General features: G+C 43.6%; 1 protein-coding gene across 3 annotated transcripts in view; it reads left to right on the top strand.

Annotated features, from left to right (window-relative positions):
- The window catches only part of LOC147893198 (phosphoribosylaminoimidazole carboxylase, chloroplastic-like), a 141,645-nt gene that overhangs the window by 58,486 nt on the left and 58,511 nt on the right, over positions 1-24,648 (top strand). For all 3 annotated transcript variants that reach the window (XR_015542229.1, XM_087385949.1, XM_087385948.1), the window contains exon 9: positions 1,480-1,653. Coding sequence is in view for 2 of the 3 variants with exons in the window: in XM_087385949.1 (XP_087242075.1) it covers positions 1,480-1,653 (174 nt within the window). In the remaining variant the exon portion in view is untranslated. The remainder of the gene's footprint in view (positions 1-1,479; positions 1,654-24,648) is intronic.

Here is a 24,648-nt window from a genome sequence, read left to right as displayed (position 1 = left end):
TTTGTTAGACCAAATATTTGTATGTTTGAACCATCTCCAAGTCTTTCCCTCAGATGTGATGCAATTTGCTCCCAATTATCATGTTATTTGTCTTGCAATGTTTACTTGCATGCTAGACTGCTGGAAAAACTTAGTAGGCCTTTGATTGTCTTTGCATGTAACTTTCAGCTCTCGCAAATAGTAGAACGTCGCCCCTGGAAATGTGCCACAGAGAGAGAAAGAAAGAAAGAAAGAAATATTAATGTCCTCAGAACGCCTCGTAGACTCAAGAAGGAGAAATTGCAAAAGATAAAAAACTTACCCAAAGATCTTGACAGCAAGGTGTTCTCAACATATGTGAACAAATGGAGCTAGAAACATCCGAAGAACTTGGTAATTTTGATAACTTTACCACTCCTTCTCGCCGCAACTCTTACTATCCTAATCCCACCGATTTTTCTTACTTCGGAATACCTGAGTCAGACCCATCAAGATCCTCAATGCATGGAGTGTAGCCTGGCAGTACGATGAACCCCTCTGAGATCCATAAGCCATGATCTGTGTAGAAGCTCAGTTTCATCGAAAGATTAGTAGGTGCTACCAAGTCTTGAATGTGTAGAGTTGCAAGAGATCCTCTGTGATGACCTGGTTCATCTTTTGATAGGTAAGAGGAATGGATGGAGCCTCAAGGCTATACTGAAACGGTGGCAATCTATCCATCTGTAGCCCTAGCCTTGCGAACCATGTGCATGTCCGAGCAGACTACCTCCTTTGATCCCCCTCCGCCTCCAATGCCCTAGATGAAGTCAGGGCTAGCTATGGCAGTCTGTGTCGTCTAGCTGTCGTTGTACCAAAGTCTTTGACTCTATGGAGATAAGTGACCACGTGGAAGACTGCATCAAGCTGTAGAGGGGTGGCCCCAAACCGTGCAAGTATGATTTAATGCAGGACCAATGGCTTGCTCTGCTGATCATCCGAGCTAGAAGTAAGACCTAGAGTCTCTCTATGCGGGACCAACCTGTCTTCGATAAGTTTGTCCCTTGAAAGGGACTACCTTACATCCCTGTTGGGTGGACCAATGAATCAAAAAGAAGAGACTTGGTTCGGGGATCTTGAAAATGTAAGTGGAAGCATTGGCGCTCAAGTTTGGCTAGTGCGGCATGTCCCCTACTCAAAGTGAGACCCTTTAGGATCTATAGAACTGGTGACCACTATTAAACTCAGAGTGGTCTTTTACATCTAGAGAAATAAACTTCTTACAAAATTGTTATTTATTTAATACTTGTGCCGCTAGCTTGTGTGATAGCCCGAGTACCTTGTTGCAGTGTTCCAAAATTTCTTTTAAGTGGCTTCCTAGCTTTTTGGCTGGCTGTTCAAACAGATTTTTCAGATTTCCTATGCGGTCCCCATATCCTTCTCTGATGTCTGCGTAGGCTTTACGAGAGAGAGAGAGAGAGAGAGAGAGAGAGAGAGAGAGCCCTAATGGAGTGTCTTGTCTAGGTGCTGCTAAATGAAGTGGCTCCACGACCTCATAACAGTGGACATTACACCATAGAGGGATGCTATACATCCCAGTTTGAGCAACATATACGAGCTGTGTTGGGACTTCCGTTGGGTGATTCCTCCATGAAAGTATCAGCAGCTATAATGTACAATCTATTGGGAGAAGATGAAGTATGCTAAACCTTATCTGCTCTGTATCTTCCCAGCATTTTCTGTTAAATATTTTAATGTAGCATAACATCAAGTAAATAAAACAAGCGAGTACAAGTCCTCGTGAGCACTGCCCTTAGAGGGACGAGTTGATTTGGGAAGAGACGAAGAGAGAGAGAGAGAGAGAGAGAGAGAGAGAGAGAGAGAGAGAGGGACGAGTTGATTTGGGAAGGAGGGAGGGAGAGAGAAAGAGAGAGAAAGAGAGAAAGAAAGAGATGTCACCCAGAATAGAAAGTGTAAACGTGGCCTAAAATAACTGGAGGGACACTTGTTAAGAAAAGTGTAAGGAGAGCTCTGCCTGCAGGGCAGTGCTAATAATGGAAACCATCTGAAAAACAAACAAACTCGAAAAGTTTCAGAAAAGGTCTGTACGTGTTTGTGTAATATGGAAAAGTTTAATGGTTTTTAAAGTCTGGTGAGTGGATTGGTGGCGAAAGCATTGGCTATATTTAACATTTAAAAGCACTCTGCTTTGTGTGTGCCTGACTTATTGACTGATACTTGTGAAACACGTTTTTTGCACTGCAAAATTGCGGTAAGTATAATCCTGGATGATGCTGGTAAACTTAGCATGCCATGCAGTTTTGGTGAATGGGGCACCCAGCAGCAGAATCTCGTCAGGATCTTTTTGGGTATGTAAAACCTGATTTTCCAGTCAATTTCTTTAAAAAATATAACCAATAAATCACACTTAAATGAGACTTCAATCATGATGCAGGCATACCTTCTTACTGCCCCATGTCTTAGCTTTTTGAACGAGAGTAAAACTGTGCCCAACATAAGAATTCAGAAATTAAATGATCAGACATGTGAAATGCTGCTGAGTAATGAATTGAAGCAGTGCAGATGGTATGAGTAGCAACAATGGTATCCAGGCCTTTGTTTTGCATCGTGCTCAGAGGTTAACGATTACGCGTGGAAATCGCATGATGCGCCCTTTTGATATGTGGTCAGGTCCTAAAGATGTGCATCTGCTGCAAGTTGCTGCAGACCAGCGCACCTTTTATTACAGTCACACGAAGCATTTCAGCGTTTCAAACACTTTTGAAAACTTCTCCAGAGTTTCAAAATGCAGGATAATGGGCTAGATATATCCAGTAGCAAAGATGTGGCTAAAAATAGTCCTAAAGGCCCGAAAAAATTGTTGTACGAGTTGAAACTTGAGACTTGATGGAGGGGCGAAGAGTCTAGACTAAACTTTGAAGTTCCATGTTCCGACATATACTGAGTGAGTACTAAATCAAACATTGAGCATAGACATAAAATATGAAACAATTCATGATTTAACATTTTTGAAGCTTCCTATTACGAGTTAGACTGTTTACATAGCTTGAAGCTACTAAGAAGTTCACTTGCTAAATGATAAGAAGTGTGACTTTGGAGTTCAAAAGCCAAACGATGTAAATATGAATTGCCTTAATTTTCACACACTTTTTTTGGGGGCGAAAAAATCTTTTATTAAAAAGAATGTACGTTCATAGCTGTCTCAAGACAGTACATTCATAGCTGTCTCAAGACAGCTACTACTCATATGCTAAAAAAGCGAAAAGAAAACATATGATAGCTGCTCCAGTAAAGAACAACTAGTACAGGAAATCTAAAAACAGTGAAAAGACACTTCAGGCTGGGCAGTAAGAAGATCTCCCATGAAATGCACGTCTTGATTCCTGAAGGGAGTGATGCAGGGAGGAATGGAAGAAATGATTAATATCCTCAGTGGAGCTGTTGTGTATAGCTTGTCAGCTCGCCTCCTCTAGGGGTTTGCAGCCCCTCCATAGCCTTCTCCAAAACCTCCTAGTGGTCTGTACGTTGGTCGCGCTTGATAGGCCTGAATCTCTCTCTCTCTCTCTCTCTCTCACACACACACACACACACACAGTAAAGCACTCTCTCTTCTTGCCCTCTTCACGATCACGGGAGTAGCACCATTAATCACCTCCCAGCCATATCTCACTAAGGCTAATGAGCAGATAGAGATCTTTGTTGGTCAAAATCAACGTGAATAATTCCTTTCTCATCTCTCTCTAGCCTCAGCAAGCCCCAATTCCCTAGATAGATCTAGATGCCACATGTCATCCATATAGGGCCTTGCTAATGTAACATTCCACCCCTCTCTTGGGATGGATTAATTCCTTTGCCCCTAGGCACAATCATTGCACTAGGCCCTTGGCCTTAGATCTACCTAGTCTGGTGCTATCAGCACTCACCTAGGACGTTGACACTCAATCCTTCCCGATCATTTACATGAAGCGCAAACACATATATTACAGAGATAGATCCTTTAAAGGGAAATGTCGACTGATTCTTCCGAGGTCATGCTACCTCGACTAGAGCGTAACAATCCTTCCCTCTTCAGACATCAGCGTCCTCGATGATACAATCTGGGAACACTCTCCGCAACTGATATACGGATTCCCAGGTAGCTTCGGATAGAGGCTGACCATGCCATGCAACCAACACCGTGGGTATCTTCCGATTTCGTATTTGCATTGTTCCTCGGTCCAGGATTCTTGTTGGTTTGCGCCTTGCAATATCCTCTATCTCTTGAAACAAAACCACACCTTCGATTAGTGAGTCACCTGTATGTAAAAATTTCTTTAAGCGCGAAACATGAAAAACTGGGTGCACCTTACACCCTTGTGGCAATTCTAATTTATAGGCTACACTGCCTATTCTCTTTAGAATTAACCACGGCCCACAGTATCGAGGTGATAACTTAGCACACTCTCCTGAAGTCAATGACTTCGAGTGCGAAGGAACTATGAGAAAAACTTTTTCTCCTTCCTTAAATACCCTTATAGACCGGTTTTCATCCGCATACACCTTGGCTCTGTCCATAGCCTGGCGGATATTAGCTCTCGCAAGTGCTAGCATCTCCCGCATGTGAACTACAAAGTTCGCGGCACTAGGCACTTTCTGAGGTACTCCAACTATAGTTGGATTGGCTGGTCTATAACCATAGTTCAGCTCAAACGGACTGAACCCGGTAGAGGAATGCTTTCTATCATTGTAGGCAAACTCCAACAATGGCAACCACTTGTCCCACGTATGTCGCCTCAATGACACATATGCTCTCAGCATATCCTCTAAAGTCTGGTTGACTCTCTCCGTCAGACCATCCGTCTCAGGATGATCCCCACTACTCATTCCCAACTCAGTCCTTAGTGTCTCAAATACCGCTGTCCAAAAATGACCGGTAAATCTGACATCTCGGTCTGACACTATGGATCTAGGTAATCCATGCAGACGAAATATATGTCTAATGAACAAATCCGCCACTTGCGGGGCACTAACAGACTCTCTAGTCGGAATGATCAACCACCACAAGGATAGAATCATACCCTCCTTGCGTCGTAGGCAGCCCTACAATAAAGTCCATGGAAATGCTCTCCCACTTAGTGGTATTTCCAAGGGCTGTAAAAGTCCAGGTGGCTTCACCCGCTCGGCCTTGCTTACCTGACACGAGAAACACCGTGTCACATATTCATGAATATGCTTTTTCATCTTTGGCCAAAAGAAATCTCGATTCACGAGATCATATGTCTTCTCAACCCCTGGATGTCCCACACACGGGCTATCATGGCACTGTCGAATGACTCTCTGCCTGAGATCATTCTGACTAGGTACTACAACCTTGCCATTTCTTTTCAGCATACCATCCCTTATGGTATATCTTGCATAAGTTTGGCCTTTCCTGGATGCCAGGTCATCCTTTTCATTTTTCCCGGGTTTTAACACATGAGCCTTAGGCCATAAGCTCTGAACAAACTCGTCCACCTTTTGAGTTTCTCTGATCTCGGTCATTAGAGCACTCTCTAATACCGTGAAACTCAGGTTGTGCATAATGCGAGACAACGCATCAGCCACCTTATTATCTTTTCCTCGTCGGTACCGAATCGTTGGATTAAACTCCTGCATGAGCTCTGCCCACCTAGCTTGGCAGCCCCTCAAGTCAGGCTGTTTACAAAAATGTTTCAGAGTATCATGATCCACATCCACATAAAACTCTGAACCATACAAATAATGCCTCCATGTTTTCAAAGCATGGATAACATCATATAACTCCAATTCATGAGTTGGGCAATTCCTTTGAGAGGGAGAAAGCTTCTTGCTTTCAAAGGCTACTGGCCTTCCCTCTTGAAGGAGGACTGCTCCTAGCGCAATGCCACTTGCATCGGTTTCCAGGAACAACGGTTTCTGGGGATCAACTATTTTTAACACCGGTCCTGTGACCACAGCTTGTTTTATGGTGTTAAAACTTTCTTGTTGATTCTGTCTCCAAATAAAAGATACTTTATCTGAGGTCAGATCAGTCAATGGCGATACTATTCCGGAATATCCTTTGATATGCCTTCTATAAAACTGGACAAATCCCAAGAATGATCGCAACGCGGTCAGACTCTGAGGGATTGGCCAAGTTAGTATCGCAGCCACTTTCTTCGGATCCATTTCTACCCCCTGTGGAGTAATTATGAACCCTAAATACTCAAGCCTAACCATACATAGTATAGTTTTCTTTCTATTGACATAAAGACTGGCTTTCCTCAAAGTATTGAACACTATTCTTAAGTGTTCACGATGCTCAGTAATACTTTTACTGAATATATGGATATCGTCAATAAAATGTACTACGAACTTTCCGATATACGGACGTAGTAAATCGTTCATAAGCATGACGAAGGTCGCTGGAGCATTGGTAAGTCCGAAGGGCATTACCAAAAACTCATAATGACCAAACCTGCTCCTGAAAGTGGTTTTATGCACATTCTCGGTTCTAATCCGGATTTGATGGTAGCCACACTTAAGATCTATCTTACTGAAAATCACGGCTCCATGTAATGCATCTAGCAAATCATCAATCCGAGCCATCGGATACTTGTGCTTAACAATGATATTATTCAATGCTCTGTAATCTATAGAGAGGCGAAACATATCATCCTTTTTCTTCTTTAATATTACTGGCGAAGCAAAAGGTGAGAAATTTGGTTGAATCTGCCCCAACTTGAGGTATTCTTCCAGTTGTCTACGCACCTCCGCCTCTTCAGTAAAACTCATTCTATAGGGAGGTCTATTTACAGGTTCTGCCCCCGGGATCAGTTCAATCTTATGTTGAACTTTCCGCTTTGGAGGTAACCCATGAGGTAGTTCATCCCTTAAACATTCAGAGAACTCCTCTGTTATAAGATTAGCCAGCTTGGCCATCTCACCACTTTGCGTAACATCAGTGCTAGCCGAAGAATCATCAACCGGCTCTACCGATGCTGTGCAAAGGAAGCACATCATTCATCTTGAATTGATATATGTGCTTTTTCCAATCAATGGATGGATTCTTCTTAGAATGCCACGCCATACCCAGGGCTATATCTGCACGAGCAAGCTTGGTCATTTCAAAATCAAGCTTCTCAGTATAGTCCTGAATCCGAAGCTCCAACTGGGTAACCCTTTGGTCCCATACTTCAGTTGAACTTCCATCTGCCATCCTGACTGTATACGCATAGTCAGATGGGCTCGTCTTTAATTTCAGCCTCTTCACGAGCTTGGAGTTAATCACATTGTGAGTTGACGCCGAGTCAAACAACACAATGACATCATGATTGGCCACTTGCCCTTTCATTTTAATTAACTCCGTATCATTAAAGGCCGTATACCCCGTTGCTGCGGGCTTAGATAGGATGTTATCAGGTGCACTCGTCACTAGCTTAGCAACAGACACACAGAACAAACAAGGTACTAACCTCTGAGAAGATCCCGCTAGCTGAATCTGCATCTCTTCCGCTCTAGGACTTCCCTGCATCTCCACGTCGCACTCTGAGATCACCATCTCAGCCATCCGACGATCTTTGTTACGTGGACAATCCTTCCACTGGTGAGGTTGAAGGCAACCAAAACATAAGCCTTCTCTCCTCGCTTTTTCCCTTTGTTCTGGGCTCAAGGGAGACTTAGACCAAGCCCGGGCTGCCATTGGGGTTACTTTCCTTTTCACTCCAATGGTGGTACTTGGTTTAGGAGTTTCAGCCGGTCTCGCCTGCTTGGCTTGACCACTCGGCTGCGAGCCCACTTCTTCTTAAACCCAGATTTCTTCGGATACCCATACTGGGTTCCGATCTGTGCAAACCCACTTGGCTTGCTGCCCTTGGCATCCTCGTAGTTCAGGGCTATAGCTTCATCTAACGTGTTCACGTACTTAGCCCGAACTTCCATTTTTATTCGATCATTCAATCCAAATATGAAATCTTTCACTTGGATTGATTGAGGCAGGGGTTCGTCAACCTTCATTACACTCTCTCGAAACTTATCAGTGTATTCTGCCACTGATAAATTTCTCTGACGAAGGTTCCTATATTGATCCCAAGCTTGGGATGTTTCGTCAGGAAGTAAGAAGTGTTTCTTGAACTCTCTTTTAAACCCCTCCCAGGTAGTGGATGCTATACCATCTTTTTGTTGTTTAATCCACCACCGATCCGCTGCCTCACTAAACATGTGGGTGGCCTCGCGGATCTTCTTGATGTCATTTCTGATTTCACAAATGGCGAACGCCTCGTCCCATTTGTGTAACCAGGTCTCAATGACATCGGAGCTACGGTCGTTCATCCGACCAGAATACTTTTCCGGTCTGTAATTTGTAATATTTGGCACTTTAGCCTTCCTAGGCTCGACCGTATGAACGCTAGACTCCGGTTCCATTGGAGCCTTTCCCTTCTCCTCTCGAGAAGGTCTGGCAGACATACTATGTATCGCTCTCCTAAGCTCGGACTGCCCTGCATTGGCTTGTAATTGCTGCGCTAACAACTATTGCAAGGCATCCTCCAGCAATGCAATCTTGCCAGCTAAAGTATGAGCTACTGGGCGCGATCCCTGCTGGGTCGGCCGGACTCCTGATTCACCAGGGTCCCTCCTGGAAGCCCCTTCTTCTGCTTCCATTCCGTTCTATGGGTGTTTTGTTTTGTTTAAAAAAATAAAAATAAAAATAAAATAAACACCACTAGAAACTGTATTTACAAGCTGACACAATTCAGCGTACTGACAGTTTGACACAATTCCCTATACTAGGGAATTCCTGCAATCCCACATTCACACTGATCAAGCATTTAATATAGGCATATATCACAGAGGGCACTTTTCCCTATACTAGGGAAATTCCTGCAATCTGCCTCCGACTGAAACACACAGGCATAATCTGTCCCTGCTACCACATTGAAACCTCATGCATGCTGCTCATTCACGCTATCCTATCTATGGAAGTAGCGCATCACCCAACTAATCGAAAAGAAAAAAAAACAACACAAAACTAATGGAGATCAAAGAAAGCTCCCTGGTCAAGTCCTGCGCCTCTGCGCCCAATCGGTGTCTCCGACTGTCACTGGATCGTAGCCTCAGTCACTGGTTACTAGCAGGGTGCTCGGAGCTGGAGAACTCAGAGCACATGTGTGCCAAATCAGCAAACCACAGGTTAGCCAGCCTGCTCTGCGCCACCCTTGCGTTCCAAGTCACATCTTACGTGCCAATTGATCTCCTTGCTCACGAATTACTGCTATCCGTTCCAGCACTGCTCCAGGCCTATCGTCGATCACACGAAGGACCAATCGGCGTTCCTTGCCTATCATGCGCTCCGCGCTACCGTCTGCTGCATTTGTTTGTCAACTAGCGCTCTGCATTAATCTGACGCAGTCACGAGCTATTAAATGATAGGCACCCTTCTCTTATTTCGTCGGGTATTTCGGACCACATGGTCTCCCGCCCCCGAACTGTTGCTGTCCGTCGTCACGGCAACCCCCTAGCTCCAGCCACAATTCAGAAGCCCCCCTCTGGTTTGATTTTCTTTCCCGTCGACCGTCCTTGCAGGACCCCCATCTAACACGGACCGCGTCAGCAACTTCGTTGCGGAGCCTCGTTGCGATCAGTGTGTCGCCTACGCCAGCCGTCGCAGCAGAAATCAACTGAAGATGCCCGTCCACCTGGTCCCGTCACGTACAGCCTTCATCACCGCCAACGATCCACACGTCCCTCGCACGTCACGAACAGGTGATAGCGTCACCTCTGTGCTCCGAACCTTCCTTTCGTCACCTATCCCTTGATCTCTCCACAGGGTCTGATACCAAATGTAAAGCACTCTCTCTTCTTGCCCTCTTCACGATCACGGGAGTAGCACCATTAATCACCTCCCAGCCATATCTCACTAAGGCTAACGAGCAGACAGAGATCTTCGTTGGTCAAAATCAACGTGAATAATTCCTTTCTCATCTCTCTCTAGCCTCAGCAAGCCCCAATTCCCTAGATAGATCTAGATGCCACATGTCATCCATATAGGGCCTTGCTAATGTAACATTCCACCCCTTTCTTGGGATGGATTAATTCCTTTGCCCCTAGGCACAATCATTGCACTAGGCCCTTGGCCTTAGATCTACCTAGTCTGGTGCTATCAGCCCTCACCTAGGACCTTGACACTCAATCCCTCCCGATCATTTACATGAAGCGCAAACACATATATTACAGAGATAGATCCTTTAAAGGGAAATGTCGACTGATTCTTCCGAGGTCATGCCACCTCGACTAGAGCGTAACACACACACACACACATACACTTTTTTTTTTGTGAGAAGAAATAATTTATTGCTGTGAAATAATTACATTCAGTTACTTCAAAAGCGGAGTAACTACTACTCAACTAAAAATCTCAGTATAAGCCATATATACATCAAGATCAATCAAATGAGTCTGAAAGCAATCATAAAACGATTGTCTCAGAGATCGTTTGAAAAAAACGAAAGATGGAAAAGTAGGATCACCAAAGACTCTATGATTTCTGTCCATCCATAGAGTCCAAAGTGCCAGTAGTGCACCCAAACAAAATATAAATCAAAACCCTGTCTAAATAACTAGAAGAACTTGCCAAAAGTAACAGTAGGAAATCTCGCTTGAAGCTTTTGACGAATGAGAGCGAGGAAATCACAAGTATGTGGACAGTGCCAGAAAATGTGAAGCACAGATTCAGCAGAATGTAGACATCTGTGGCAAACAGCCGGGGCAATATGTCTATGTGCGAGTAACTGCCAGATGGAAAAATGCCAAGTAGGACTCGCCAAAGGAAAAGCTGTTGCCGAAGAGGGACTTTATAATGCCAAAGGAGATGCAGCCGCTTTCTCCACCACTTTAGTGGGCGATCCATATGCCAAACAGAATTGGCTCTGTCAGAAACCCAAGGCGGAGGTAACAACACTTTATATAGAGAAGGCACTGTGATATGTGAGAGCTTCAAAGGACGGACTGAAGAAGATGAAGAATGGAGAGTCCAATCCTCAAGCCTATCCTGAAGTTCCAAATGAGGTATTGGCAAGAAAGGTTGAAGCATTTTTGAAATTTTATGCTATAAAGGACAATAATGAGCTCCCAAACCATACTTGCTAGTAGCTGCAGAAAAAGATAAAAGAGTGCCATCGTCCTGTAGTACATTCGTCACAGAAGAAATACCCTTGAAAGATATAAAATAAGAACGCTTGGGTTCTTGTATAGCCAAAGGAGGGTGGAATATTTTGGACCAATAAATATTCTCATTCCTCAAAGAATTTCTCGACAAAGAATCCCTGCCATTCCATTCCAAGTGGGATAAAATATGCTTCCAATCAAGAAGCAAACGAGAGACAAATGGGCAGCCTCTTATCTTGCCTTGAATAGAGCCAAATAGAAAATTCCACTGTGTAGGCTGCCAATGCCCAAAAGCAGAAGTATGAATATGCAACAAAAGAGAGCGGATCATGAAAGCCCAAGGCTGATCCCCTTGCATAAACTGCAACATTATTTTTCCCCTGTGAGCAAGTATGTGCATTTGAATATTGAGTATGTTCAAACCCCCGTGCATCTTTGGAGAACAGAGACGATGCATAGAGAGTAATCTGAGACTTTTTTTGCCATTTTTTGAACACCAGAAAATCTCCATGATAGCAGACATAAAGGAAACCAGATCTGCCTTAGTAAACATGGTGAGGGGCAAATAGAATTGTATGTATGCTATCAAAATGGATTGCGTTATTCGCAAACGAACATGTAATGGCCAAGTTGCAAGCTTCCAATATTCATGTTTTGCACTCAACTTTGTGAGCACCCAATCAATTTGTTGAGAACGAGTGAGCCCCCAACCTAGAGGATAGCCAAGATGTCGAATCAATTGAGAAGTTGGAACAATTTCCCCAGGCCACAAAAGACTATGCCAGTCTTTAGCATGCAACGGAAATAGCTTGGATTTCTGAAAATTCACCCGAAGACCAGCAGCTCAACCATATGTAGAAAGAGCCCCTTAGCCTCTTCAGATAAGCCTGCATGCTTCAGCTGCCTGCTGCGCCAACTCCCTCTTCATAAACAGCTGTCTGAGGCTGTAAATACCTGCCGTCCTGCCAGACTTCCGTACAATTTTGTACAGGTGTACGGACTGTTCGGCCTTGTTCAGGCTACTGCTGCCGGCTCATTCTCTGCTTCTGGGTTGCTGTCTGTATAGGGTTTGCTCACGGGCTACTTCTACACGCTGGTTTGAGGGGTTTTCTCTTCCCCCTTTCTCTCATCTTTGGTTTCTGGGTCTTGTGCACTATTTCCATCGCCACGTAAATTGGCCAATTGAATATAATAAAATATGCACGTATGCATTAGGTCCTAGGATGGTTAGGAAAGGGTAGCATTGTGCATGGGTATTGCATTAATCAATGGTAGGCATAAAGAGTCATAGGCTAAGGGTAGAATAATGGGATATGCCCAAGGGACCGATGAACACAACGACATCCGCAAAGAGCATTGGCCACTATAATCCCACTTGTAGTACTTTACAAGCCATAAGTTCTCCTGCAAAGTGGCCACTAGCAATGCCAGAATGAGCTTCCTCAAGAACCTCTACAAACTCATCCTCCCAGACACATTGACACATAATGGCATCTTTACCCATCCGGCACGCGCGCGCGTGCACACACACACACACACACACACACACACATACGCAGACACTTTTTTTAAAGTGAGAATTTTGTTGCTTAAGAGAGCTTACCAGAAAGGGAAAGCTGGACAATACATCAACATAAAATCTCAGTGTAAGAAAGATATACATCAAAATCTATGTAGTGAGTTTGCAGGCAATCAAAGAGACATTGCTGCAAAGATCTGCGGAAAAACAAGAAAAAGGATAATTGAGGATTACCAAAGACTCTATGATTGCGATCTATCCATAGAGTCCAGAGTGCCCAGTATCTAACCGAAGTAAAAAACAATCAAACTCCGGTCACCGTGGATAAATGCCAAAGAGCCAAATGAATTTTCCAAAAACAACATTTGGAAAACGAGCTCTCAAGTACTGTCCAATGATACCCAGAAAATCACTAGTATGCGGATAAAGCTAGAAGAGATGAAGCACAGATTACCGTGGAGCATGACATCGCCGGCAAACAGTTAGAGCAATATGTCTGTGTGCCATAAGCTACCCAGATGGGAAAACTCCCAACAAAACTTGCCACAAGAAAATCTGTTGCCGAAGAGGAACTTTAGAATCCCAAATATGGTGCAGTCTTTTCCGTCACCACTTTGCATGTCAATGCATGTGCCAAATCTGATTTGCTTGGTCCGAAACCCAAGGTGAAGGCAACATAACTTTATACAATGCCGATACCGTAATATGAGACAGTTTCAGTGGATGAGATGTGGATACAGAAGGTTGAATAGTCCAGTCGTGAAGCCTGTCTTCAATCTCGAGTGGAGGAATTGGCAGAAAAGGCTGAAGCATAGAATCAATGGTATGCCACACAGGACGATAATGCATCTCCAGACCGTATTTTGCAGTTGCCAAAGGAAAAGAAAGGAGAGTACCATCATATATGAATGACGTTTGCCACGGAATAAATACCTTTGAAAGTGAGAAAATAAAAGCATCTAGGCTCCTACACCGCAAGAGGTGGATCAAAAGCTCTAGACCAATGTATGCTTTCAGCTCTCAAAGAGTTGCCTTGCATAGAATCACGACCATGCCATTCCAAATGGGAGAGAATGTGCTTTCAATCCAATAACAGGTGAGAGACAAATGGACAGCCTTTGACCTTGTCATCAATAGAACTAAAGAGAAAGTCCCACTACGTGGGCTGCCAATGACCAAAGGCAGGGGTGGTGATTTGCAAAAGCAAAAAACGAATCATGGCAGCCCAGGGCTGATCACCGTACATGAACTGTAGCATCAATTTCCCTTTATGAGCAAGGATATGAACATGAATATTTAGAATGTTCAAGCCCCCATGCATCTTGGGTGAACATGAACTAGACATTGAAAGCAAGTTTAAACTTTTCTTAGCATGTTTGGAATGCCAGAAAGTTTCCATTATGATGGACATGAATGAAGCAATAACTGTCTTGCCAAACATGATGAGAGGCAAGTAGAACTGAATGTATAGCGCTAAAATAGATTGCACTATCTGGAGCCTAACACACACTTTTTTTTTTTGGGTGAAACTAAGAACATTATATTATGAAACACCCATTTTACAATGGGGCAGTGCTCCAGAAAAGAGCCAATGCCCTATCCATCAGAAACAGTAAAAGAAAAGCTCAATGCACGAGACATCCAAATCCTCCTCATGCAAGGTATCATATAAGGACTGCCGCAATGAGGCCTGGAAGAACTCATAAGGGTGCTGAAGAGATGAATTAAAAAATGCATGATTTCGTTGAAGCCAGAGGGTCCACAATGCCCAGTATCTGATCCAATGGAAGAAAAGAGAGTACTGGGACAAAGAAGCTGGCAATCTGCCAAACATCCAGAAAAACCTCGAGAACCTGTGTGCTGGAAATCTGAGAGAGAAAAAATAGGAGATCTTGTCCAGAAGGTCTCTGGAATATGAACAAAACCACAATAAGTGCTGAATACTCTCAGGAGCATGAGACATCTTGGACAAAGAGGAGAGGCAATCCTTCTTTGAGTTAATTTCACTCCCACGGGAAAAATACCAACAATGCATCTCCAGAAAAAGAGTCTTTGCTTTAATGGCATTTTCAACTTCCATATTAATTTCAATTTTGCTTTCCACCAAGATAAAGACTTATTCAGATGCCAAAGAGAATTGGCATGGTGAGCAATCCATGGACAAGGTAAATCAATCTATAAGCCTGTATGGAAGTCAATAAATGCAAAGGTTGGGAGGATAAGCCTAGGCTTGAAGACCGAAGATGCCAATCCTGAAGCCTGTCTCTTAGAATCGGAACAAAAGGGAGTAAGAGATCTGCAATAACTTTCCATATGGGTCTATGATGCATCCCAAGATTGTATTGTTGACAAGCTGCCGGAAAAGAGAGAATATGCCCCTGAATATCTACCACATCATCAATGAACCGAATGCCCAACTTCATGAGATTGTAAGCCCTGATTGGTTGTTGTACAGCAAGAGGAGAGTAAAAAACAGCACTCCAGTGAAGGCTTTCCAGTCAAAGAGATCAAGCTATAGAAGCAGGATGGGGAGACTATTTAATGTGAGAGAGCACCTGCTTCCAATCCTGAATCAAGGCAGTAGAAAATGGACAGCCGGGTATTTTCCTGCCAACCCAAAATCAGAAAGGTTATCCATCAATAAGTGAAGCTCTAGAGGACAATTCTTTGGCATGAAAAAAGAATAATTTGCATCAGCCTGTGCAATGAAAGGCCGTGAGCCAAGAATCTGAAGCCCCACAAGCTGTCCAGTATCAACCAGATGATCCATATAAAGAAGTAAAGGATGAGAAGCAGTAGCATAGAGCAAAGCACTGAGAGGGCATCCGTGTCGAACTGACCGTCCCAGAGTCCAAGACTCAGATAAATGATTTCCTATAAAGCATTGAGCAGTGGAATGAGTAAAGCCAATAAATGACATTAACTAGCTTTGGCCTAAAACCAAGTCTAGACATGGTTTGAGAGACATAATCCCACTGTACGGTATCAAATGCCTTTGCCACATCCACCTGCATGACCAAAACATCTTGTGCTGAATATTTAGCATATTCCATTGCAGTGAGAGTATTGGAGATATTATCATGTATATTCCTTCTTGGAACAAAACCATATTGCGTGGGATGAAGACCATCATGAAGAATATCCTTTATCCGGTGAACCAACATTTTGGCAATAAGTTTATATATAATAGGTATCAAAGTGATGGGTCTCCAGTCAGCCATAGTCTCACATAGAAGTTTTTTGGGCACAAGCTTGACCAGACCATGCTTCCAAGCTGAAGGAAGATGTTGATGTTGCCAGGCTACATTAATGAGCTGCAAGATTGGACACACACACACACACATTTTAGTGGAAACGTTTGATTGATTATATTACAAGAGTAGCGACCTCAAAACGAGGTAGTCGAAATTACATCTGCTGAAAATCTCAGTGTGTGCTAGAATCTCTCTCTCTCTCTCTCTCTCACACACACACACACACACACTTTTTTTATAGTGAAAACTTTTGATTGATTATATTACAAGAGTAGCGACCTAAAAAAAGAGGCAGCCAAAAGTACATCAACTGAAAATCTCAGTGTATGCTAGATATACATCATGATCTATGCAGTGCGTTTGCAAGCAATCAAAGAAGGATTGCTGCAGAGAACGCTTAAAAAAGCCAAACAGGGAAAATTTGGGATCACCAAAGACTTTACAGTTCCTGTCTGTCCATAAAGTCCAGAGTGCCCAATAGCGAACCCAAACAAAGAAAAGATGAAACTCCGGTCTGGGTGGATGAAAACCAAAGAGCCAGAAATACTTCCCAAAAGGAACAATCGGGAATCTCGCTCGCAAGCTCTGCTGCAGAAGATCAATGAACTCAAGAGAACATGGACAAAACCAGAATAAATGAGGCGCAATCTCCTGAGAACTCAAGCATTTGTGGCAACGAGCAGGAGCAATATGTCTACGAGCCAACATCTGTCCAGATGGAAAAATGCCCAGAAGCACTCGCCAGAAGAAAACTTGTTGCCGAAGAGGAGTTTTGTAGGCCCAAAGCTGTTGTAATCTCTTTCTCCACCACTTGGCTGGGCGATTCATTCGCCAAATAGAATTGCCTTTCTCTAAAACTCAAGGTTGAGGCAAAAGGATTTTATACAATGCAGGTACCGTAATCTGAGATAGCCTCAAAGGGCGAGAAGAGGACCTTGGTGAAGTCAAAGTCTAATCCTCTAACTTGTCTTGAAGTTCCAAAGAAGGAATTGGGGCTTGTTTCAGCCCATATAAAGCTTTATTCAGCTTGCATACCTGAAGTGCATTCTGAAATTTGAAAGCCCGGAGGTTGTTTGACATAAACCTCTTCCAACAAGTCTCCATTAAGGAAAGCTGTTTTAATGTCCAACTGATGAACATGCCATTCAAAATTTGCAGCCATGGCTATAACCGATCTGATGGTTGTCATCCTGGATGTAGGAGCAAAAGTCTCCTCATAATCTATGCCCTTTTTTTGAGCATATCCTTTTGCAACCAGCCTTGCCTTGTACCGATCAATGGACCCATCTGGTTTTCTTTTGACTTTGAAAACCCACCGTGTACCTATGGCATTCTTACCTGGTGGCAAATCCACAACATCCCAAGTCTGATTTTTACGAATGGACTGCAACTCATTGTGCATGGCATTCATCCAGTGCACATTATCTTTTGCTTCTTCAAATGTCTCAGGCTCCTCCTCATCAAGAAGAGTACTGGCATAAGCTGATTGCAACCGAATGAGCTCCCTCCATGTGCCTTACTGCACTACGAGTTCTGCTAGGCAATGGAGCTTCAAGCCTACTCTCCTTGAGAGTCTGAAGCGACCAATGCGGGACTGTTTTGGCTGCGTGTATCTCTTGAATTTCTTGCCTGACAACTTCATCCACACCCTGAGGTTGTACCAATTCAGCTGGGGGCTGAATCTGTACTTGTGGAGCTGGCGGAGGTTGCTGTAAATTCTGATTTTCAGCGGGGGAACCAAATGCTATAGGAAGCATCCCCTCAAACACATCATCTGAAGAGGCCAGAATCTGAAATTCAGCATTTGTATGTGCATAATTTTCAGAGAATATGACATCTCTACTGACAAAAATCTTGCGTGTAGCAGGATTGTAGAGACGATAGCCTTTGCTTTGTGAACTAAATCCCACAAGAATGCATTTTAGTGCCTTATTTGACAACTTGTGTCTGAACTCCACAGGCACGTGGGCATATGGGTCATCATCATTAGTGGCTGTAGTATCTGAACTACCCAGTGAAAAATCTGAAGTGCAAGTAAAAAAGGCATAGTGCTCTTCAACCAAGTTGGCTGCAACATCTCCTCCATCATGGCAATGTGGACCTGATGCATCTGATACAGCCATACCGGAATCCCTTTTCTTTTCTTTGGCTATGCGCTTCTTGCACTCTCCAATATAATGACCTGGCTTTTTGCAGTAATGACAGATGCCCTTCTTTTTCTGCTTGTTTGTATCACCCTGTGCCTTATAAGAAGGCTGTCCAGAATTAGCTTTATGCTGATGTGTGGGCTGATGGGCATGTGGCTTATGCTGCCCTTTACCCTTGGGCTTGAACTTAGAGAGCATAGCATGCTCGCCAGCCCGGGTTGCCATATTTTTCGGTGTTTGTTCTTCCTGCAACAGAAGTCCTACCAACTCGTGAAAGGAGAGAGGATTGCTGCCCCCCCTCAATGACAAATTCAGCGAGGTGTGGAAACCAAGATAGGACTCAGTAAGAGTTCAAAGTGGTGGAGATCATCTCTGAATCTGGAATGACTTCATCCATGTTCAGCAATTGTTCCCTGAGATCCTGAAGCTTAATAATAACCTTTGCTTTGTGAACTATACCCCACAAAAATGCATTTAAGTGCCTTATCTGACAACTTATGTCGAAACTCCACAGGCACATGGGCATATGCAACACAATTAAAAACTCTGAAATGGTCCACTGAAGGCTTTCTCCGATGCCATGCCTCATATGGAGTGATTGTTTTCAAAGCCTTTGTGGGAGCCCAATTGAAAACATAGTTGGTACACATGAGGCCTTCAAGCCAAAACCTGTGTGGCAACTTCTTACTGGTGAGCATGCATCTATCCATCTCCATAAGAGTGCAATTTCTGCACTCAGCTTTGCCATTCTATTGAGATGGAAGCCTCACTGCAAGCTGATGCGTGATGCCTTTCTCCTTCAAGAATGCGTCGAACTCATGAGACATATACTCCCCCCCTCAATCCGTGCGAAGTGTCTGCACCTTGAGTCCTGTCTCATTCTCAACCATAGCCACAAGTGTTTGAAATGCAGAAACACTTTTGATTTTTCCTTGAGACCATAGACCCAAGTGTAGTTGGTGGTGAAGTCATCTATGAAGGTAACATAATAAAGATAACCCCCAAAAGCAGGTGTCCTCATGGGACCGCATACATCACTGTAAATAAATTGTAATTTTCGTGTAGCTTTCACTGCACCATTCTTCTTGAAAGGAAATCTATGCATCTTACCAAGGATGCAACCCTCACATGCATGAGGAGGTGATTCTAAGGGAGGCAATGCATCAACCATATCATGCTTCTGTAGTGTCATTAAGATGCCATAGCTCATGTGCCCATACCTGGCATGCCATAACTCCGCATTCTGCATCACAGCAGTGGCAGTGCTCACTGATAATGCAAGATCGCATCTTGCTTCATATAAATGAAGCTGAGACCCCAATACAAAGTGCCAGACAACTCAAAGCATAGTCATTCTCTTTGTCTCCGACTGCGCACTTATCATCATCAAATACAACCTGAAATCCTCCTCTATTAACAGAGGACACTGAAAGAAAATTCTTCTTTATGCTTGGCAGATAGAGTATATCCAAAATTCTGAAATCTGTGCCATCAGTGGATGTGAGAATAATGTGTGCCACTCCAGACACTGAATAAGAAGAATTATTTGCACAAGTCACCTTCTTTTTGGTAGGTGGTGGATGCAGAGATGTAAAAAGTGTGACGTTCCAATTTTGTATATAAAATATTTTGGAATATATATCATAGATAGTGTTCAAAAAGGATGGTTTTGATGTTTTGAAGGTTTTGGGAAAGGGAAAGTTTGGTGCTGGTTGAAAAATTTTGGTTTTTGTCCATTATGGTGTCGGCTGGATTTTGCGGCTTGATTTTGAGTTTGTTAGAGAAATAATTTTAAGAAACTCTGTATGAGAGAGTTTTGTTGAGTAGAAAAACTTTGTCCTAGTGAAAAATTTGTGGTTCACTCGTTTGCATGCCTGTATGGAGGTCAGAAGTTGCTAACAAAGTGGTTTTGAGCTAAAAGTGCATCTAGATTTCCGTGTCAAGAGTTGCAGGCATTAGACGGAGGTCGAGATGGAAGAATTAGCCATGAAAGGTCAAATGCAAAGGGAAAGAAGAGGGTCCGATCTTCGAGATGAGCTATTGCGCTTGTCCATTGGATCTACGAGGCAGGCGTGGTGATGCTCCGAACAGGGCCGTTCAAAAAAAAAAAAAAAGACGTCGAGATTCCGTACGCGTTTGCTATTAAAAGCGTACGCTAAAAGAAGGTGAAAAGCACACGTATACTTTTCGAGAAAAGCTGTTTTTGGCCGATTTTGGGGGCTTTTGGCCGCTTTTTGAAAGTTATGAAAGGCTATAAAAGAAGAGGAGATTGTGAGAAGGAGAACACACAATCCAACGCACGCATATTGAGGCTGTGCGAAAGAGAAGAGAAGGCACGCATCTCGAGGTTGCGCAAGAGAAGAGAAGGCACGCATATTGAGGCGCTGCGAAAGTGACAATAGCACACGCGAATCGAAGCAGCGCAAAGAAGAAGATAAGATCAAGATATTTTGAGAGTGAGAGAGTGAGAGTGAGAGTGAGAGTGTGATTGAGATTTGATCATTTGATCATCTGATTTGAACATCTTCATGCGAGTGAGAGTGAAACTGAGAGTGAGAGTGAGATAGCTCGGGGGTGGACGGGTGGTATCGAGCTCCTTCACGGAGTGATTCTTCTCCAAAATTATTGTGAAGACTCATCAGTTTGATTCATACTGAAATCTCTCTTCTTGTTCATTCGTGATTATTATCTTGCTACAATTTTGATCGTGATTGTGAAAGAACGGTGCGTGACAAAAAGACTCTTCTTGGAAGTGATGTGCTTTGAAGCACCGCTATCAAAATACCAAGTATTCAGTGTCTCATTGACACTGAGAGAGCATGCATCCTTTGAAGGATCATAGCTGCAAGTAAAAAAAGCATAAGAGTCATCATCATTAGTGGCTCTAGCATCTGAACTACCCACTGAGAAATCTGAAGCGCAAGAGAAAAATGCATAGTGCTTTTCCACAAAGTTGGCTCTAACATCTCCCCCATCATGAGAATGAGGAGCTGATGCATCTGATACAACCATACTTGAATCCCTTTTCTTCTCTTTAGGTATGCGCTTGTTGCATTCTCCAATCTAATGACTTGGCTTCTTACAATAGTGACAAATGCCCTTCTTTTTCTGCTTATTTGCATTACCCTTTGCCTTACAAGAAGGCTGTCCTGAATCAGCTTTATGTTGATGTGCGAGCTGATTGGCATGTGGCTTTTGCTACCCTTTCCCCTTGGGCTTAAATTTGGAAAGCATGGCATGCTCGCCAGCCCGGGTTGCCACATTTCTACGAGTCTGCTCCTCCTGCAACAGAAGTCCTACCAACTCCTAAAAAGAGAGAGGATTGCTGCCCCCCCTCAATGACAAATTCAGCGAGGTGTGCAAACCAAGATTAGCACTCAGGAAGAGAATTCAGAGTGGTGGCAATCATCTCTGAATTTGGAATGACTTTATTAATATTCAGCAATTGCTCCCTCAAATCGTGAAGCTTTGTGAGGTGAGAATTCATGGAATCTCCCTCATCCATATGCGTATGAGAAAGCTCTCGCTTCAGAAAGGAAACTCTGGCATCATTTCTTGCTGCAAACATACTCTCTAGGATCTCCCATGCTGCCTTTGATGTCTTTCGTGACGGAATGTGAGGTATAATGAACCTCTTGACAGAGAGAGAAATCACTGATAGAGCTTGTGCATCTCTAGAATCCCATCTTTTCTGCTCTGCTGTGGAAGCTCCTTTAGCGGCTGCTCCAAGTACTTGTAGGAGTGACAGGGGTGGCCATTGTATCTGGTCTTGCTTCATCTTCATTGACATAATCCCAAAGACGTTTGCCAACCAAGATATTGCGAACCATTAAATTCCACAAGGAGTAGTTGGTGCCATCCAAGTTATCCTTCTATGTGAGAACTCCGAACACCTCATTGGGGTTGTTTTGAGGGATTTTTTCCAGATACTCAAAAAACACATCAAACTGACCAAGTAAAATTCCTTCTTGGGATGTAAAATGCACAAATAAAATCTGAAAAGAAAATTAGCCCACAGTGACAAATAGTGGCAAAAGTCTGCAAATTGACTCGTACTGAGTCCAGAAATGCTTGCAAACTTAAAAAATGCTATTGCAAAATTGCAACCCAAATGCAAAAGCCCCAATTTCTTGTTGGAAATTGTATACAAAAGAGGGCAAATGGTTTGAAAGCTTCAAATGTTGCACAATTTGCACTCTGTCTGCAAAAACCTCAAATTTTGGAGTGAAATTGAGCAAATGTCACTCAAATTTTAAGTCTCGTGCAAACAACTCCAAATTTCCACCTGCTACAACGAAATGGCAAACAATGGCACAATGCACAAATGAACCTGCAAATGGACCCTTCAAAAAAATGATGGACACCTTCACTTTGTAGGGAACAAACAGTACGGATTCTGTACAATGGTATGGACAGTGTACAGTTGAAATCGTACACCTGTATGGATGTATAGACGGAGTTGTACGGCAGGGCTGTACGGAAACATTAGGACAGTACGGAATGCAGGACCTTCATCTTCACCTTGTACAGAACAGCATGACCTTCACCTTGTATGAAATAGACAGTACGGATTCTGTACAATGGTACGGATAGTGTACGGTTGAAATCCGTAGACATGTACGGATGTACAAATGGAGTTGTACGGCAGGGCTGTACAGAAACAACAGGACAGTACGGAATGCAGGATAGTCCGGAATTGTACGGCGCATCTTGTGCGGTCGAAATTGTATGGACTGTACGGCGAAACCGTACGCTTGTACGGACGACGGGTACGGAGATGTGCGGCTAGCGCTGGCGTCACAGTACAGACTGACAGTTCGTACGTTGTACAGACGATTTGCTGCAGGCTTGGCGATGAAGCTGTACGGGCGAATGACGCAGGAGCTGAAGTGCAGGAGCTGGGAGCTGGTCCGGGAAGAAGAGCTGCTCTGATACCAAATGTGAGAAAATGGGAAGCAAACAAGAGTTAGCAAGATGGAGAGTGAGCTGAAAGTAGATCACTCCCAAAGTGTACTGAAATGAAGTGTAGTACAAAACAAGAGATGAGGGCTTTGTCTAAGTGACAAAACCCTATCTAATCACTAACCGCAGTTAGAGATTAGACTATGGTTAGGGGGAAAAACCTCTAAGAGGGAAAAGTGCCCCTAACCCGCTTATTACATTACATTGGCCACTGCCTAGAATATAATAATAATTCTAACACAAACCGCCAAGATAAAGATCCCCAAGGAGACAAAGCAAAACCTGCTCCTGCTCGCAACAGAAAAATAAGGCGGACAGAATGAAGGTGGGATGGAAAAGGAAGGAATAGGGATGGAACAAGGAAGAAAAAAGGAAGGGGGTCTGTGCACCATAGCTACCCAAGAAAGCCTTCCTAGGCTGTCTTTAAAAAAGTAGACAGCAAAGTAAGAAGAAAAGGGCTAAGGCAGCTCGAGCTTGGCTCCCTTAGCAAGGAGCAAGGCAAATGAGCGTTGTTACAGCCGTGCAAACCAGCCATGTGACTGGCTCGAACCAGGTGGAGGGACAAATGGGGCAGAAAATCCTGCATCAGCTACGAACAGCAGCGGGGGCAGCCAAAATGGGGGAGGTAAGTCCTATGGGCTGTTCGAACTAGACCTCCGGAAGGTGGCGGGAGAGCGGAAAAAAGGGGCAGCGAGGCTAGAAGCAAGGAGAGAGAGGTGGAAAGAAAGAAAGAAAGAAAGTTTATTAAAGTCTTTGGAAGACCAATGGGTCTGTGAAACTGTGAAAAACTTGATACAATGAGCTGTGGTAGTGAAGCTACTAAACGAGCATCCACACCAATGTAGAATGCAAAAAATTGCAAAATGGCAGTACTAAGTCCTAAGTACAACATAGTCATATCTCGACTATATATATCAATCTCAGCATCATCGTCGGCATCATCATAACCATCATCATCATCATCGTCGGCAGCAGGACATCAGGATGGATGAGGCTGTGGAAGTGGAGGCATGAGGTCAGCAATAGAACGTTGTCACTCCCTCAAGGGTGCAGTCTTGGTACGTCTCCTGGTCGTAGCTTTGCGTCTAACCAAGGCCACTGTGTTCAAGAAGCTTCAACCACTAATTCATGGGTGTTGGATAGTGGTGCCTCCCGTCACATGACCTGCAAGAAGGGTCTATATTGTTCCATGCAGCCTCTACAGGAACCCATCACTATGACGGTTGAAAATAATGCAAAATGCCCTGTTGAGTGTACAAGTACGGATTCATTTGTTTCTGTAAATGGAGATGTTAAGAAACTATCTAATGTGCTGTATGTTCCACAAATCAAGAGAAATTTTCTATCAGTTGCTTCCATAACTGACCTTAACCATGAGGTGAGGTTCAACAAGACGTGCAAAAATTCTGGATAGTGCTGGCAATCTTGTTGGCACATGAGTAAGGAGGAACAAGCTGTATGAGTTAAGTGCTCTTACAGCCACCGCTGGAGTGGGCACAAGCAGACTTTGGCTCGAAAGATTTGGCCACATTGGATTTGTAGTGCTGAAGGAGATGTAGAAGTAAGGTATGGTTGCTCACGTACCTGCAGTAGCAGAAATCAAAGAACCGTGTGAAGCTTGCATGATGGGCAAGCAACAGAGAAAGGCATT

Source organism: Dipteris shenzhenensis, chromosome 15, assembly GCF_047967505.1.
Source record: "Dipteris shenzhenensis isolate YYH24624 ecotype China chromosome 15, Dip_SZ_1.0, whole genome shotgun sequence".
NCBI classification, from domain to species: domain Eukaryota; kingdom Viridiplantae; phylum Streptophyta; class Polypodiopsida; order Gleicheniales; family Dipteridaceae; genus Dipteris; species Dipteris shenzhenensis.
This window is presented reverse-complemented; position numbering and strand designations above follow the sequence as displayed.